The sequence below is a fragment of the Prunus mume genome, linkage group LG1 (genome assembly GCF_029339155.1).
Source record: "Prunus mume cultivar Tortuosa linkage group LG1, ASM2933915v1, whole genome shotgun sequence".
Taxonomy (NCBI): domain Eukaryota; kingdom Viridiplantae; phylum Streptophyta; class Magnoliopsida; order Rosales; family Rosaceae; genus Prunus; species Prunus mume.
This window is the reverse complement of record NC_142698.1, coordinates 23826051-23840295: the sequence shown is the minus strand read 5'-3', so window position 1 is coordinate 23840295 and position 14245 is coordinate 23826051. Positions and strand designations below refer to the sequence as shown.

The following is a 14245-nucleotide window of genomic DNA, read 5'->3' as shown; positions in this document are numbered from 1 at the left end:
TTTTACATCCCCGAATTCGGATAAGTTATGAAGAGTGGTGATTTTTGTGAACAAAGGTCGTACTTATATATAGAAAATTTGAAGGAAAAAAATTAGGCCTTTTTTCGCATCAATTAGATGATTTTGGGGTTTGTTTAGAAATTGTTTGGGCCTTTAGATTAATGATTTTGGGAGCCGTAGGATGTTTTATCTGTTGTAGCACCAATTCAAATGCCATTAAATCAAGCGCACTAAGCCACAAGTGGGGCCCGAACTAAGTTATGTTGGGCAACTGAAGTTGTATTCGCGAGTGTGGGGTGCGTAATTCCAGAAACTTTGCTACTTTTCTCTCTCCTCTCCCTCCTTTATCAGCCGTGGGACTCGCTTCTGGAACGTAAAAAAAGATGTAAACTTCCATCTTTTTTGGCATCTCAGCCTAAGAATGCAAATGTACAACCATTTACATGCGAACATTGGAGCTAATTCCGGCGATAGAGGGTTTAAATCTGATATACAACCCCTTTTACATGCGACCACTGTGGATGCTCTAAGATAATTTTAATGATCTACGCTGGATGGTGTGATAATAACATTATTTATTTATTCAAATGCTAATAAAAAGCTATTGAAAATGAAAGTAAAATACTCTGAATTGCAGAAGAAGTGAGTGTAAACTTTGAGAGAGATATGTAACAAGTTAACCATAATTATTTTTATGGACATGTATTGAGTATTAAGAATTGTGGTGATAATGCCCTCGAGTTAAATTGTGAGCAAAAATATTTCTAAAAAGGTAATATAAAAAAGTTAATTACAGGGAAATATAAAAAAAAGGTAAAAGCAGTGAATTAAGCCAAAAAGACAATTGCGGTGCCAGGAGTTGAACCCGGTATCTCAACCATAGATAATTTAATGAGCTACACCGGATGGTATTGCTAATTAGGATATACTAATCTATTTATATCTTAATCAACAAGGTAAAATAAAATAAAAAAGATAAAAGTAGCGAATAGAGTTTAGATTAGAAGGTTTGTGACATGGGCGGAACCAAGGCAATGGTTGCCCTTGGCTGTAGGAAGGTTTAGGAAAAAAATAATTTATATATATAGCATAATATTTTAATTAAAAATAAATATATATATATACAAGTTCAACACCAATAAGCATAGTAAGAGGTCTTCCGCATTTGTATTTGGTGTCAAAGTTTGTCCCAACATCAATTTAAAAAAATTTCTATTAATTTGTCTCCAAAAAAGAAGCATTTTACTATAGAAAATGTAAGTACAAAAAAAAAATTATCATTAGATTTTAAGCTAATAACTTTAGCTAGCTCACCCATTAAAAAATTTCTGGTTTCACCTTGGTTTGTGATGCATATTTATTTGGCTGGCATAAAAGTAGCTTGGAACTGCATATGACGAAACCATCTCCTAGATAATTAATATTCACTACGTTTACATTCACCTTGCTGATAGTTGTAGCTGCCACTTTCCCCTAAATTTAGTTCCAATTTTACCTGCAAATCCTTACCCTCATTGACCTCCTCCTCAACCAAATATCTTTCGCCTTCAAGTGTTTAAGTTACTCCTTCAACGGTAACATTTAAAATTTCACACTGTCATATAATATGACACGTAGTCTTCATTTTATTTAAGGAGGTCATAAACTTAGAATGTCACTTTAATCCTCTATCGATTCGTGACTTAATTACACATGTCGCTTTTAAACCGTAAATGTTTAGGGGGTGTAGTATGGCTATGCTTAAGGTTGGCTTAAGCAATTTGAATTACTGCCAAGTGTATTCTTTTATCTTGGAGCAGCATTTGGTATGTGTTTGATTTTCTCCTTTTTATAAGAGAGAGAGAACCAAAAGTTCATAATAATACGACGGTGGCCCACTTGAGATAGGTTGCTTAATTAGCAACTTCACTTATTAATCCTGTCTTTAATGGAAACGCATGAGACCCATAATAGAAATAGAACCACTAACAAAATACAAAAAAAAAAAAACTCAGGCAGCATTTTTGTCTAATAACAGATAAATCATCAAACCAAAACAAAGATCCAGCCTACACCCTAACTCGGAAAAATTTCTAGCTCAATATTTGAACAATTACCACCTAAAAAAAAACATCCCCTCAGTGAACAGAATTTAAGAATACAAAGAGAACATTAAGAGCATTTGGCATAAAACGAAGAAACGATGTCTCATATTCTTGTTCTTTGTCATGCAATATCATTGAGGAGCATCTGATCAAAGTGCCAAACACCTGCAAAACAAAACCGTTTTTCAGAATTCACCAAAAAAATGTTTTACATATTTTAACATGTTCTCTCAGTTTTGTTGTCAGCCATTACCATGTCCTGCGCCTATCCTTCTCAACTGAGCTACATACCTGAGATTTTCTTTATAGCTTCCACCTGAAATGACCCAAATGCAGTATTTTTTCAGTTTTTGTCAAAATCTAACCAAGAATGAAAATATACCAAAAAGAGCATTAAAAGTTGCATACCTGCTCAGTCAAGAACTCACTTTCCACATAATCCGCTAAATGCACATCATTGTTTTCATCGGCTATCTGTAATATCACGAATTCTATATTTCAGAAGACAATACTAGTATGAAAACCTGTGATCATCGGATAAAGCAGCCGATTCGGGACAAAATATGTACTTTGTTTTCAAAAACGGAAATAAATTATATAGATTTTTAAAACCACAATCAAGAAACAGAAAAGCTAGCCATTTACTTTCTGTAATTTTAGAAGTTTCTCATTGTTCAACTTTTCCAAGGCCAGCGCAAGCTCCATTGCTGAATAAAAAAGGTGCAAACATAATAAGTGATAAAATTGAATGCCACATGAACAGTAAGTAGCAGAAAATATCATATGACTTGCTACATTTTAAAATTAAATTTGAACATCAATAAGTTGCATTTGTCTCTAATATGATAAAGAACTTACCATGCAATGCCTCACCCTTTTCAGCATGATCAAACTCTGAGAAGGGCATTAGCATGGACTGCAGCTTAACTTTTCCTCCGCGTTTGTTCTGGTACATCAGAAAACATCAGAAAAGGAAAAAAAAGAAAAAGAAAAAAAGATTTAGAGATCAAAATTCATAACAAAATGAGTTTGGAAACTCAAAAGGAGAATGTATGAAATGATATATATTGCAGACACCTGGTAGTCCATAAGCATTTCAGCATGCTGCCTTTCTTCTTCACTTGATTCTTTGAAAAACCTGTGTGTTATTGGTATCATGAACTTAAGCAATTCAATCAATCAAAATTTATCACTAGAATTAGGAAGAAAACGAAAATTAAGGGTGTAAAAAGAAATTACTTGGCAAGGCCCTTGAGAGCAACATTGTCTCTGTCAAAGTAGGCATACATGGCGTGGTACACATAGGAGACATTGTATTCCACACTAATTCAGAAAATAAAAGTTCGGCATCAAATTGGTCAGAACTTTAAAACAGAAGCAAGCAAGTAGAAGTTTAAGAAAGAAAAAACGGAAATCATATTTGGGTATTTCTTGTTTTCTTTGCATTAATCTGTCAAATCACCAAAACCAAAACGAAAATAGAATTGACATAAACTCTACATAAATAAAACCCAGAACCAAGAAAATATCAAAACTTTATATTGATTGGCATACAAGAAAGCATCAATCTTTTAGGAAAAGAACAATTCTACTGAACATGAAGAATGGAAAAAGACCATAAAGTTGAAGACTTTGGGGTTAATTATAAAAATGTGGACATGGGAGATTGATAAACTTACTTGATCTGCTCATTGATGGCAGCTTCAGATTGGTCAGAGTACTTTTGGCGAGCAAGCGAAGCATGAGGGGCAGTGGGGACTAGAAGGAGCTCCTTCTTGACCTCCTCAAAGGGCTCGAACACTGCCTCCATGGTGGCTCTGTTATTAGCTTCATTTTTGGCAAATATTACCAACCGGCCTGAACTCACATTGCCATTTTTGCGACCACCCACATTGAGAAAATTGTTGCTCTTTGAGGGTCTAGCTAAAGCTGGACCACCAAGGCTTGATTTTCGTGGGGTTACAGATGAAGAAGAAGGGCTCAAAGTTAAAGACATTGTGCAGAGAGAGAGAGAGAGAGAGAGAGAGAGAGAGAGAGAGAGAGAGAGAGAGAGAGTGAGAGGTTGAATGGTGTTGACGGAGATTGTGGTGGCACGGTAGAAATTTGGAGGACCGGGTCAGGGATATTAGGTAGACGGGCAGGAGAGTCGTGGCTGTTGATGATGACCCACGTGGACGGTTGTGATTGATTAAGGGGATGATCGCGTGACGGGCCGCGGTCCCCGTGAAAAAGGCGGCTGTGCAAGCGTTTCTTCTAACGGTTTGGCCCGTGATTTTTGTATCTACATCTCCTGATTTATTGGGATATTTCCCTCTTTGTTTCCTTTTTTTTAATCCTTTAAATCAATAAAATCTTCGATTCAAATAGTTATATCACTCTAAGAAAACCGTTAAATATTTTTTTTTAAACCTCGAATGTTATCTAACATTTCAAAATTTATTTTTGAACACAATAGAAAGTCTAAACCGGAATTTCTCACACACATTATTAAGATGCTATTAGAGTTGAACTTGAGATTATTAACCTGCAAGTTTCATTTTATACTCGGCTAACCCCTGTTGCCTTCAAAACTTTTAACTTACACTTCTTCTTGGATGCTTATATTTAGAATTTAGAATTTGCTTTTTATAAAAATTGGTGAGATTAATATTTTGCTTATTTTCTTTTATTTTCTTCAAACTTCAATTTTTTTAAAACATATTAGAATTTTTAAAAATATATTAAAGGTTTATCAGAAAGATATTTATTTTTAACAGATTGTAATACTTATCAACGTTTGTCAATAGATTTTTTTATATTGTTTATTTTATCATTATCTATTTTTTTGTTGATGGAGTTTGTCATTATCTATTAAGAATTTTTATTGGATGTAGACTCTTATTTCCCTTTATTTAGTGGTATTCTCTTTGCTTTGCTGAAAGATATCCCAATTCAAAATTTTCCCTCTTCAAGGTAAAAATAAATAAAAATAAATACTCCGAAAATAGCATTTTTAATCGTGGAAATAATATATTTTCTTTATAAAATTCAAGATCAACAATGACACGACAATATTTGAACGTCAAAATGATCTCTAAATCAGCATTTTGCACACTGAAAAGTCAAAACAAAAAGAATAAAAAGTCCCATCCCATGTTCGAATGGGTCTTAAAAACGGACCACCAATTCTTTCCCTCCATATGGACGCATTCGACGCATGGATCTGGCCAATGGGCCTTTCTTCTACCTTTCGAACATGTCTGGCTGGCTCCAAATTATTCTCCATCAAACAAACAAACAACACTAGCTGCCAAAACCCCCAACCAAATTCGCGTGTCTTTATTAATTTTTCAGCATCAAGCTTCAGCCTTTAACAAGTAAAAGCAAAACCCAGAAATGCCTCCACATCTCTGCACAGTCGTCGTCTTCCTTCTGGCGACGATGGCCTATGGCGGCGGAGCCGTAGGCGTCAACTGGGGCACGACGGCCTCGCACCCATTACCGCCGACCAAGGTGGTGGAGCTGTTGAAGTCTAACAATGTGACCAAGGTCAAGCTACTCGACGCCGACCCAGGTGTCTTAGAAGCGCTTTCTGGGTCCAATCTTGTTATCACTGTGGGCATTCCTAATGCCTTGCTTAGAACCTTGAATTCTTCTAAGAAGGCTGCTGAGAGTTGGGTTCATGACAATGTCACTCGCTACGTCTCCAATGGTGGCAGTGGCGTTAAAATTGAGTAAGTTCTTTGCCTCTTTCGGATGGGTTTTTGAATTAGATGCTGCATTTTTTTGATCTTGGGCCATAGATAGTGTGTTTACTATGACCGTAATTGATTATTATTAATGCCCAGTTGCTCAAGTACATTTATTTCTGTATTAAACATTTGAAAGAATATATCTTTTTGAAGCTTTTATTTGCTTTGTGCTGCAATTTCTGAGAACATAAGAGGTAAAAAAATCGTATTTGTCAATCAAACTTTCGTTGCTCTTGGAGCTGGGACTTCTGCGCTATTGAGCTCAGTTTACTTGCTTTTCTATTTAAACAACCTTAAACAGGCGGAGGCCATGACGAAATATTCGTCTTGATGTTTTTGAGAGTACTTGCGTAAACATTGTGTCATGGTTTATCTTTGGTGTCAAGTGAACTAGTTATGGTGGGGGGTTCCTTAAGAATAAAGAAGAATATAATTTAATTTATGTAGGGAATTTGAAGATAATTTGTGTGTTTTTCATGGTGGAAGCATGAAAATACTAGGTGTTGGTGTTTGTGTCTGAATGCTAGCAGCGGAAATCCGCTGATGGCTACAGGAGTTGAACTCTTCGAATTTGATCCGTGCTTTATTTTTTTGGCAAGTAAACCAATAAAGCAACACACTTTTTAGGACATGAGCTATGGCTAGAGCAAGATGAAACTTTCCTACGTGTAATGAACTTTAGAGAGGAGCCTGTTGCCTGTGATCTTACGGGAAAGCTATTTACAAGAAAAAATTAAGCAGGAACTGTGCTTAATTGCATTAGGACTGGAAACACTCTAAAGTGAGTCTTTTTTGTTTACAGAAGAAGAAAGCTTTGCAGGATATGGCAGATGCTCTCTTTCTCCCTTTTAGGTTTAGTCAGCAATGCAAGGACAAAGTGACAAATAAATTTTTGTAGCAGGGATTTCATGGGTCATTACTGTTTAGCCTCTTAAAGCAACTACTAAACATTTGTTTTTTATTCTAATTGGAGTCAAATGGAATTTGCTCATTCACAATATTGTCATTTTTGTTAAGTATATTCTGGTTGCTAACTAGACTATTTTTCAGGTATGTTGCTGTTGGAGATGAGCCATTTCTCCAGAGTTATGGTGAGCAATTTCACCCCTTTGTCATTGGAGCAGCAATGAATATCCATATAGCTTTGGCCCGAGCAAAATTGGAGAGCAATGTGAAAGTAGTTGTTCCTTGCAGTTTTGATTCCTTCCTGTCAGAGTCTGGCCATCCTTCGAAAGGACATTTTCGGGCTGATCTCAACAGAACCATGATTGAACTCCTAACGTTTCTCAGCAAGCACAGTTCACCATTCTTTGCGACCATTTCTCCGTTCTTAAGTCTCCACCAGAACAAAAACATTTCCCTCGACTTCGCTCTATTTAAAGCCAATGCAAAACATCATAATGACAGCCGCAGAACATACAAAAACAGCTTTGACTTGAGCTACGACATCCTGGTTACTGCATTGTCAACAGTAGGATTTCCTAAAATGGAAATTGTTGTGTCGCAGATTGGTTGGCCTACAGATGGAGCAGCAAACGCAACCTCATCAACTGCAGAGACCTTCATGAAAGGCCTGATGGAGCACCTTCATAGCAAATCGGGTACCCCACTTAGACCTCGGGATCCTCCATCTGAAACATACATTTTTAGCCTCTTAGATGAGGATCAAAGAAGCATAAGCACTGGGAATTTTGAAAGACACTGGGGTGTGTTCACTTTTGATGGTCAAGCCAAGTACCATTTTGACTTTATCCAAGGTTCAAAAAACCTCGTGGATGCGCAGAATGTTGAGTACCTTCCTTCGAAGTGGTGTGTAGTGAACAACAATAAGGACTTATCCAATGTAACTGCAAGTTCTTTAGAGGCATGTTCACTTGCCGATTGCACTGCACTGTCTCCTGGTGGGTCTTGTTCCAATATCAGCTGGCCTGGAAATATATCGTATGCGTTTAATAGCTACTATCAGCAGCATAATCAGAGTGCAGATAGCTGTAACTTTGGGGGCTTGGGTTTAATCACAACCGTTGATCCGTCAGTGGATAATTGCAGGTTTTCTGTTCAACTTCGCACTTCTCTTTCAGATTTCCTTTATCCGGCCTATCTTAGCCAGTGGATGACCTTACTAGTCACAACCATTTTGTTATCCTTAACCATATTTAATTAGAAAATAGATTCCGAGGAAATTTTTGTAGAAAATAGATATCTGAGGAGATTTTTTACTGCTGTATGATCTGTCTCCTGTTCCATTGTTGCTGGTGTTTGTTGTTGTAGCTTGTAAGAGGTTTGATTACTTGTTGAAGTGCTTATTTTGTGAGCATACATGGGCTTAGCCAAGTTGCCTAGAGCGGATGTGCTCCCCACTCTGTACTAGAGTTCGAATCCCACTCCCCGTATTGGTGATTAGATTACAGTAGAATATCTTTGTATCAAGTGCTTATTGTCAGATGGCAAAAGAAGGGTGTTTGGAAATCAAAATGACTTTGAGGCTCTATATTGTTTCTTGTTATCCGCAGTGTACGGCGTAGGTCTGAGTATTTCACAGATTGGTAAGGAAAAAAATAAGAGCAATGTTGGGGCCATGCCCTTTAGCTCATCCCGAATTGCATCGATGTTGTCCTAAGTGTGATCGTGCCCATGGACTCATTCAGGTGTCGAGTTTGATCTCAAAAGGCTTCCATGCAAGGTTAAGGAGAGCTGCACTACACCTTATATAGACAGTCACTTACATGTGAAAGTGGTGTGTGGCCTTGGGTGAGAGGTGGTGGTTAGCGTTCAACCTTTAGCCTTGTGTCACACTTCTTACCTTTTTATTGTTATCATCCCTTTATTTAGGAATAAGTAGACCATTCCTAGATGCAGGGCAATTGTATTTGATTCACAGTTCCTAACAAAATGCACTCGTATTTTGTGTTTTACATTATTAACTTGAATAATTGACTAAACAATTTCTTATCTGAATGTGCAATCCAAATTGATGAGTAATTATAGTGTGGTACTCAAGTGTGGCCATATGATATAACTCGTGCACGTGTTATAATATAAGTAAATATTTATTAATATTATACTCTAAAAATGGGGAGTATTATACCCCTATATAATACATGATCTTCAAGGAATTTATAACTCAAATAGTTTAGAGCATTTATTTCTGCATCCGATATCAATTCCCCCTCTCTAAATATCACTTGTATTAAAAAAGAAAAAAGAAAAAAAGAGAGACAGAACACGGTCATATTGCGTCAAAAGTATAGGATACACCGATCAAGGAGAAAAACACAAAAAAGTTGTAAAGTGAATAATAATGGGCCGGAGGGCCCAACAAAACCCCTACTCCAGACTGACTCTAGAGTGCTAATCGGTTTGGGCCAGAGATAATTAAATTAACATGAGTTTGAGTCGAAGTCAGCCAAGACAAAAATCTCTTCAGGACTTACCTATAAATGAAGTACAAGCCCTCGTCTGGAAATATCTTAAAATCCGAGTCTTACCCTAATCTCTGTGTCTCTCTCTCAAACCTAGATCATGGCTGGGATGTACGGTCAAGAGGGTGGCGATGGCGCCCCTCCGCCATATGGATCTAGCGGCAGTGGTGGCTATGGTGGCTCTGGAGGCTACGGAAGCGGTGGTGGAGGCTATGGAGGTGGTGGTGGAGGCGGAGGATATGGAGGAGGTAGTGGTGGTGGTTATGGAGGTAAGGGCGGCGATGGAGGTGGTTACGGTGGTGGAGGCCGTGGTGGACGAGGTGGTGGAGGTTATGGCGGCGGTGGTGGTCGAGGTAAATACAGAAAAGTTCTTTGCTTTGGTCGGTCTTTCTAAATTTTTTTTTTAATTTGGTTTGATTTTAATTTGAACTGTTGGGTTTTGATTGCAGGCGGAGGATATCAAGGAGGAGATCGCGGTGGCCGAGGTGCCGACCGTGGTGGTGGTGGCAGAGGTGGCCGCGGTGGCAGCGGAAGAGATGGTGATTGGCTTTGCCCTAACCCAGGGTAAACCCTTCCTCTTTTTCTCTTTCTCTCCTCACTATCTAATTTGATGGGTCGTAGATTTCTAACCTTGAAAGCTTTAGAATTCAGTTGACATTTCTTTACCTATATGTTTTCTTTATTGCATATGTATCTGTGGTTTTTGAAATTGGTATGGTTGTATATAGCTGTGGGAATTTGAACTTTGCAAGAAGAGTTGAGTGTAACAAGTGTGGCACGCCCTCTCCTGCGGGTGGCGGTGGTGATCGCGGCGGCGGCAGTGGTGGCGGCGGTTATAATAGGGGAGGAAGTGGTGGGGGCTATGGTGGTAACCGTGGTGGTAGAGGTGGTAATTATGATGGGGGTCGAAGTAGTAACTATGAAGGAGGTAAAAGTAGCGGTTATGATGGAGGTAGAGGGGGTAATTTTGATGGTAGAGGTGGAGGTGGTAGTAGAGGTGGTTCTTATGGCAGTAACCAAGGAAGAGATGATGGTGGGTACGGTCAGGTTCCTCCACATGTGCCGCCGTCCTATGGTGCAGCTGGAGGCAGTTACCCACCATCTTACAATGCTAGTTATGGAACAGATGCAGTTCCTCCTCCTACAAGCTATACTGGTGGGCCTACATCATATCCCCCATCCTATGGTGGTCCTGCGGGTGGTTATGGTGGTGATGGTCCTGGTGATGTAAGGAGTGGTGGCCGAGGTGGCCCTCCTGCTAAATATGATGGTGGGTATGGTGCTGGTGGTCGAGGTGGATATGGTGGTGCTGCTATGGAAGCCCCAGCTAAGGTGAAGCAATGCGACCAGAATTGTGATGAAACTTGTGACAATGCTAGAATCTACATATCAAACTTGCCACCAGATGTTACTGTTGATGAACTGCAGCAGCTTTTTGGAGGCATTGGACAAGTAAATCCATACCTACTTCTGAACATAGTGAATCTGAGTATTTTTAAGTTTGAATTTTGTTTGGTTCTTTTGTGTGTGGTATCTGTCATTTCAATCTAAATTATGTTGCTTCTGATTTTCTAGCTTGAGCATGGCAGTTCTCTTTTCATCTTATCTTATCTTGTCTTGATAAGGATGTCATGATGTGCTTTCATTGATTTACAACAGTTCTAAGATACAATTTGTTTTTTTTATCCTTGTAATATATGGTAAATTTGTTTAGAAACCTTTTTTCTTGGGCATCCATGTGAAATAATGAGTTATGGACTGTCTGTTGTAGTACGAAGTTAAATTCCCTTGTCTGTTCCCAGAAGTTGGTTATACATTTAAGTGGTTAGCTTATGCTGAGTTATTGTTTTTAGGTGGGAAGAATCAAGCAAAAACGTGGCTATAAGGACCAGTGGCCATACAATATCAAAATATACACAGATGAATCGGGAAAAAACAAAGGCGATGCATGTTTAGCATATGAAGATCCGTCTGCTGCACATTCAGCTGGTGGATTTTACAATGGTAACAATTTGTCTTTCATCTGCATGCTATGAATCATGATGATGTCTATATAATTGTATTCTAACTGGGTATTGTGCTTATAGATTACGAGTTAAGGGGCTATAAGATCAATGTTGCGATGGCAGAGAGGTCGGCACCTAGGGCTCCGCCTGACCAGGGGTATCTATCTAACGACTGTTTATATAATTTAACTGGTGATTGAATGAGCTCCATTTGTGTTGTTCTTGTGCTATGTTGGCTTCTCACATTGTGGGCAAAAGTCAGCAAGCCTGAATATGAATCCCAGATGCTTTATATTTGCTTGTTTGTTTTATAATTTGTACTTTTTTCTTTTGGCTAACCACTGAAGGTATTGATTAATTCAATTGGAGTGTTCTGTTAATGAGGATTATGTTGTGATTTTTGAATGTGGTTTAGAGTTGGTTGATTTTCTTTTTTACAAATTTATAAATATACCCAATCCTAGACATGTATTTATAAAAAAACCCAAACACTATTTAAACATAGAAACACACCCAAAATCAACCCCAAAGTCAATAATTGTATATTTTTTGGGTGTGTTTATAAATGGGTTTTGAATGTGTGTAATGATGGGTTTGGGTGTGTTTATAAAGTGTTTTGGGTGTTGGGTTTTTTTTATAATTTCAGCTCCCATTTTGGGTGTTTTAGTGAAACTCCCTTTCTTTTTTGGTTTTGTCAATGCTAGTTTGTGTGACTGGGGAGAAGTCTCTTTGAACCAAGGAGTTTCTGGTTTTCTGACTTGATTCTTGTGCAAATTATTTATCTGTTTTTTCGGGCTGTGTACTGATTTATTTTTCTGTGCAAGCAGTGGTGGTAGAGGTGGATATGGGGGCGGTGGGCGCAGGGATAATTATAGAGATGGTGGACCTGATAGACATCAACATGGCGGAAACCGTGCACGTCCTTATTGAGAGAATTTCCCAATCAAGCAGAATTTATGTAATGAGAATTGTTGTCTGATGGTTTTTGTTGTATTCCGTTGGAGGGTTCTTTAAACTGGAGACTAAGAGGTAGGTTGTTCACTAACCCTGAGCAAGGCCTCTGTCCTCCTGTATTACTTTACCTACAACCTGGAGGGTTTTAATTATAGGCATGGGATTGATTTAGTCGTGTGAATGTTTTTTAGAGACAAGTGGATAATCTCCAAATTGCTTGCTGCTAAGGTAGGTTGATATTTTCAGGTGAGTGCTGCTCTTTCATAACCATTATTAACACTTTTTTGGAGATTTGCCCAGCTTTGGATAGCTGGGTTCTTGATTGCATCAGATCATTTAATATATATGGCTCAGATGCAAGCATAAATAGAAGCATGTGAAATGCATGGTCATGATTATGATGTATACATTCATTTCTGACTGCAAATTTGACACCTTTATGAATAATGGCTGAGGTTGCTTAACTTGCCCTCTCTAGAGGGCCTAGATAAACCAAAATCTGTTCTTGCCCATTACTCTCATGTGGCTTGGATTTTATATTGTAATGTACTTATGTTTGGATGCACCAATCATTAAATTGGTGGCATGTTATATTACGTGATGTGTAATGTAATACACTTAACCTTTAGGGCCAGGTACAGGACTGGTTTAAATTGCTAGCTTGTTACTCGGTATAAGTTTGCAATTCTGTCAGCTATCTAAGCATTTAGTGATTGAACTGAAGTCATTGGAGTATAGTAGTGGAGGATATTGGTAACATTATATCGATGTTTGAAAAACTGTCCACATTGAATAGGATCTGCTATTTTGATTTGACATTTTGATCATGTGGCGCGGAGGCTTGCCCTTGGTGATAATTTTACTTGACGACATCAGTAATTAGTGTTTAAGATCTAGTACTGTTTTGCTACATTGTCTTGATGCTCGAAGTTTGGGGTACCGGTTTCCTTTATTGATCTTCTACTTGCTGGGTTGGGCTAGCCTCTCTGGTGACTGCAAAGTACTTGTGGATGACAAGGATCTCTACGTAAAAACCTACCTTCCATTGTCATTTCCTCCCTTGTGTTGCTGATCAGTGCGTGTTGTCATCTGGCCTTCTTTCTTTGGTGGTTTGGCAGCAGTTCTTTGAGACTCCTTATGTTGAGCAAATGCTGCTGTTATTTTATTCTAGGCTTAAAGCCTCTGTGCCAACATGAAGATAATTTCTTCTTTGTTTCAATTTCGTTCTAGGGTGGCTTGTAATGACTTGGCTAGATCAGTTGGACAAAGTCAGGCAGTTGGTCTGTGGCGGGAGGTTACATGATATTGTATGGTGGCGTTTGATTGCGCTTTGTAAATCCAAAACAATTACGATTTCGTATAAAACTTTATTTTGTCGAATGTGTTTTTGTTGTTTCTTTGCTTTGTGTGAAGATTTACCTATGTTCCAAAAATTTATTCGAATTATGAAGACTGAAATACATAAATCCTTTGTATTCCATTGCATCTGAGCGTGCAAAAGAATAGACCAAATCGTGATTCATGGAGAGTTATTTGTGTGATAGTGAAAGAATTAATAATAATACTACTTTTGCCACGTTTGTATATCATATTCTCATACCATCTTATGTGGCAGATGAGGTATACAACCACACTAATTAAAAAGTATTAATAAATCATAAAATAAAATAAAATGTTAAATTAATTTTAATTAATGTGGTTATGCATCTCATTTGTCACATAAAATGGTATGAGAATGTAGCAAATGTGGTCACATATGGGTATAAGAATGTAGTATATAAATGTGATAAAAGTAGCATTACTCACATAAAGTGGTATGAGAATGTGGCAAATGTGGTCACATATGGGTATAAGAATGTAGTATACAAATGTGATAAAAGTAGCATTACTCGAGAAAAACACCGTGTAGTAAAATTGATGGCCTTGTCTTGACCGAAATTTTTTTTAGACGGCCGTGTCAAGGTGATGAAAGGTGGTTCAATTGAAATTGATGACAAAATTTTAGATTTTAAAATCAATAAATATTATAATACATAGACAAGTTATAT

The 14245-nt window shown here is 37.9% G+C and overlaps 2 protein-coding genes and 1 pseudogene across 8 annotated transcripts; 2 read left to right on the top strand and 1 right to left on the bottom strand.

Moving 5' to 3' along the window:
- Nucleotides 1-1952: 1952 nt before the first annotated feature.
- LOC103333093 (ferritin-4, chloroplastic-like) lies at nt 1953-4174 on the bottom strand (annotated as a pseudogene). Its single transcript, XR_016124043.1, has 8 exons — nt 3764-4174; nt 3324-3407; nt 3162-3222; nt 2943-3030; nt 2730-2791; nt 2493-2558; nt 2338-2400; nt 1953-2249 (listed from the first exon to the last, which is right to left on the bottom strand). The product of XR_016124043.1 is annotated as a ferritin-4, chloroplastic-like (transcript).
- A 1100-nt stretch (nt 4175-5274) lies between these two features.
- Nucleotides 5275-8306, top strand: LOC103332991 (O-Glycosyl hydrolases family 17 protein). Its single transcript, XM_008235824.3, has 2 exons — nt 5275-5797; nt 6866-8306. The coding sequence occupies exons 1-2, from the start codon at nt 5460-5462 to the stop codon at nt 7977-7979; spliced, it is 1452 nt and encodes a 483-aa protein (XP_008234046.2). The 5' UTR covers nt 5275-5459; the 3' UTR covers nt 7980-8306.
- Nucleotides 8307-9281: 975 nt separating this feature from the next.
- TAF15B (TBP-associated factor 15B) lies at nt 9282-13577 on the top strand. 6 transcript variants are annotated; one of them, XR_016124040.1, is made up of 8 exons: nt 9282-9590; nt 9687-9801; nt 9966-10689; nt 11091-11241; nt 11325-11400; nt 12071-12272; nt 12389-12443; nt 13428-13577. XR_016124040.1 is itself a non-coding variant. In XM_008235669.3 (6 exons), the coding sequence occupies exons 1-6, from the start codon at nt 9338-9340 to the stop codon at nt 12171-12173; spliced, it is 1422 nt and encodes a 473-aa protein (XP_008233891.2). In that variant the 5' UTR covers nt 9282-9337; the 3' UTR covers nt 12174-13577. The 6 variants fall into 6 exon arrangements, 1 of the variants encoding a protein (XP_008233891.2); XR_016124039.1 differs by having other exon boundaries at nt 13179-13577; XR_514187.2 differs by having other exon boundaries at nt 12389-13577.
- Nucleotides 13578-14245: the final 668 nt, after the last annotated feature.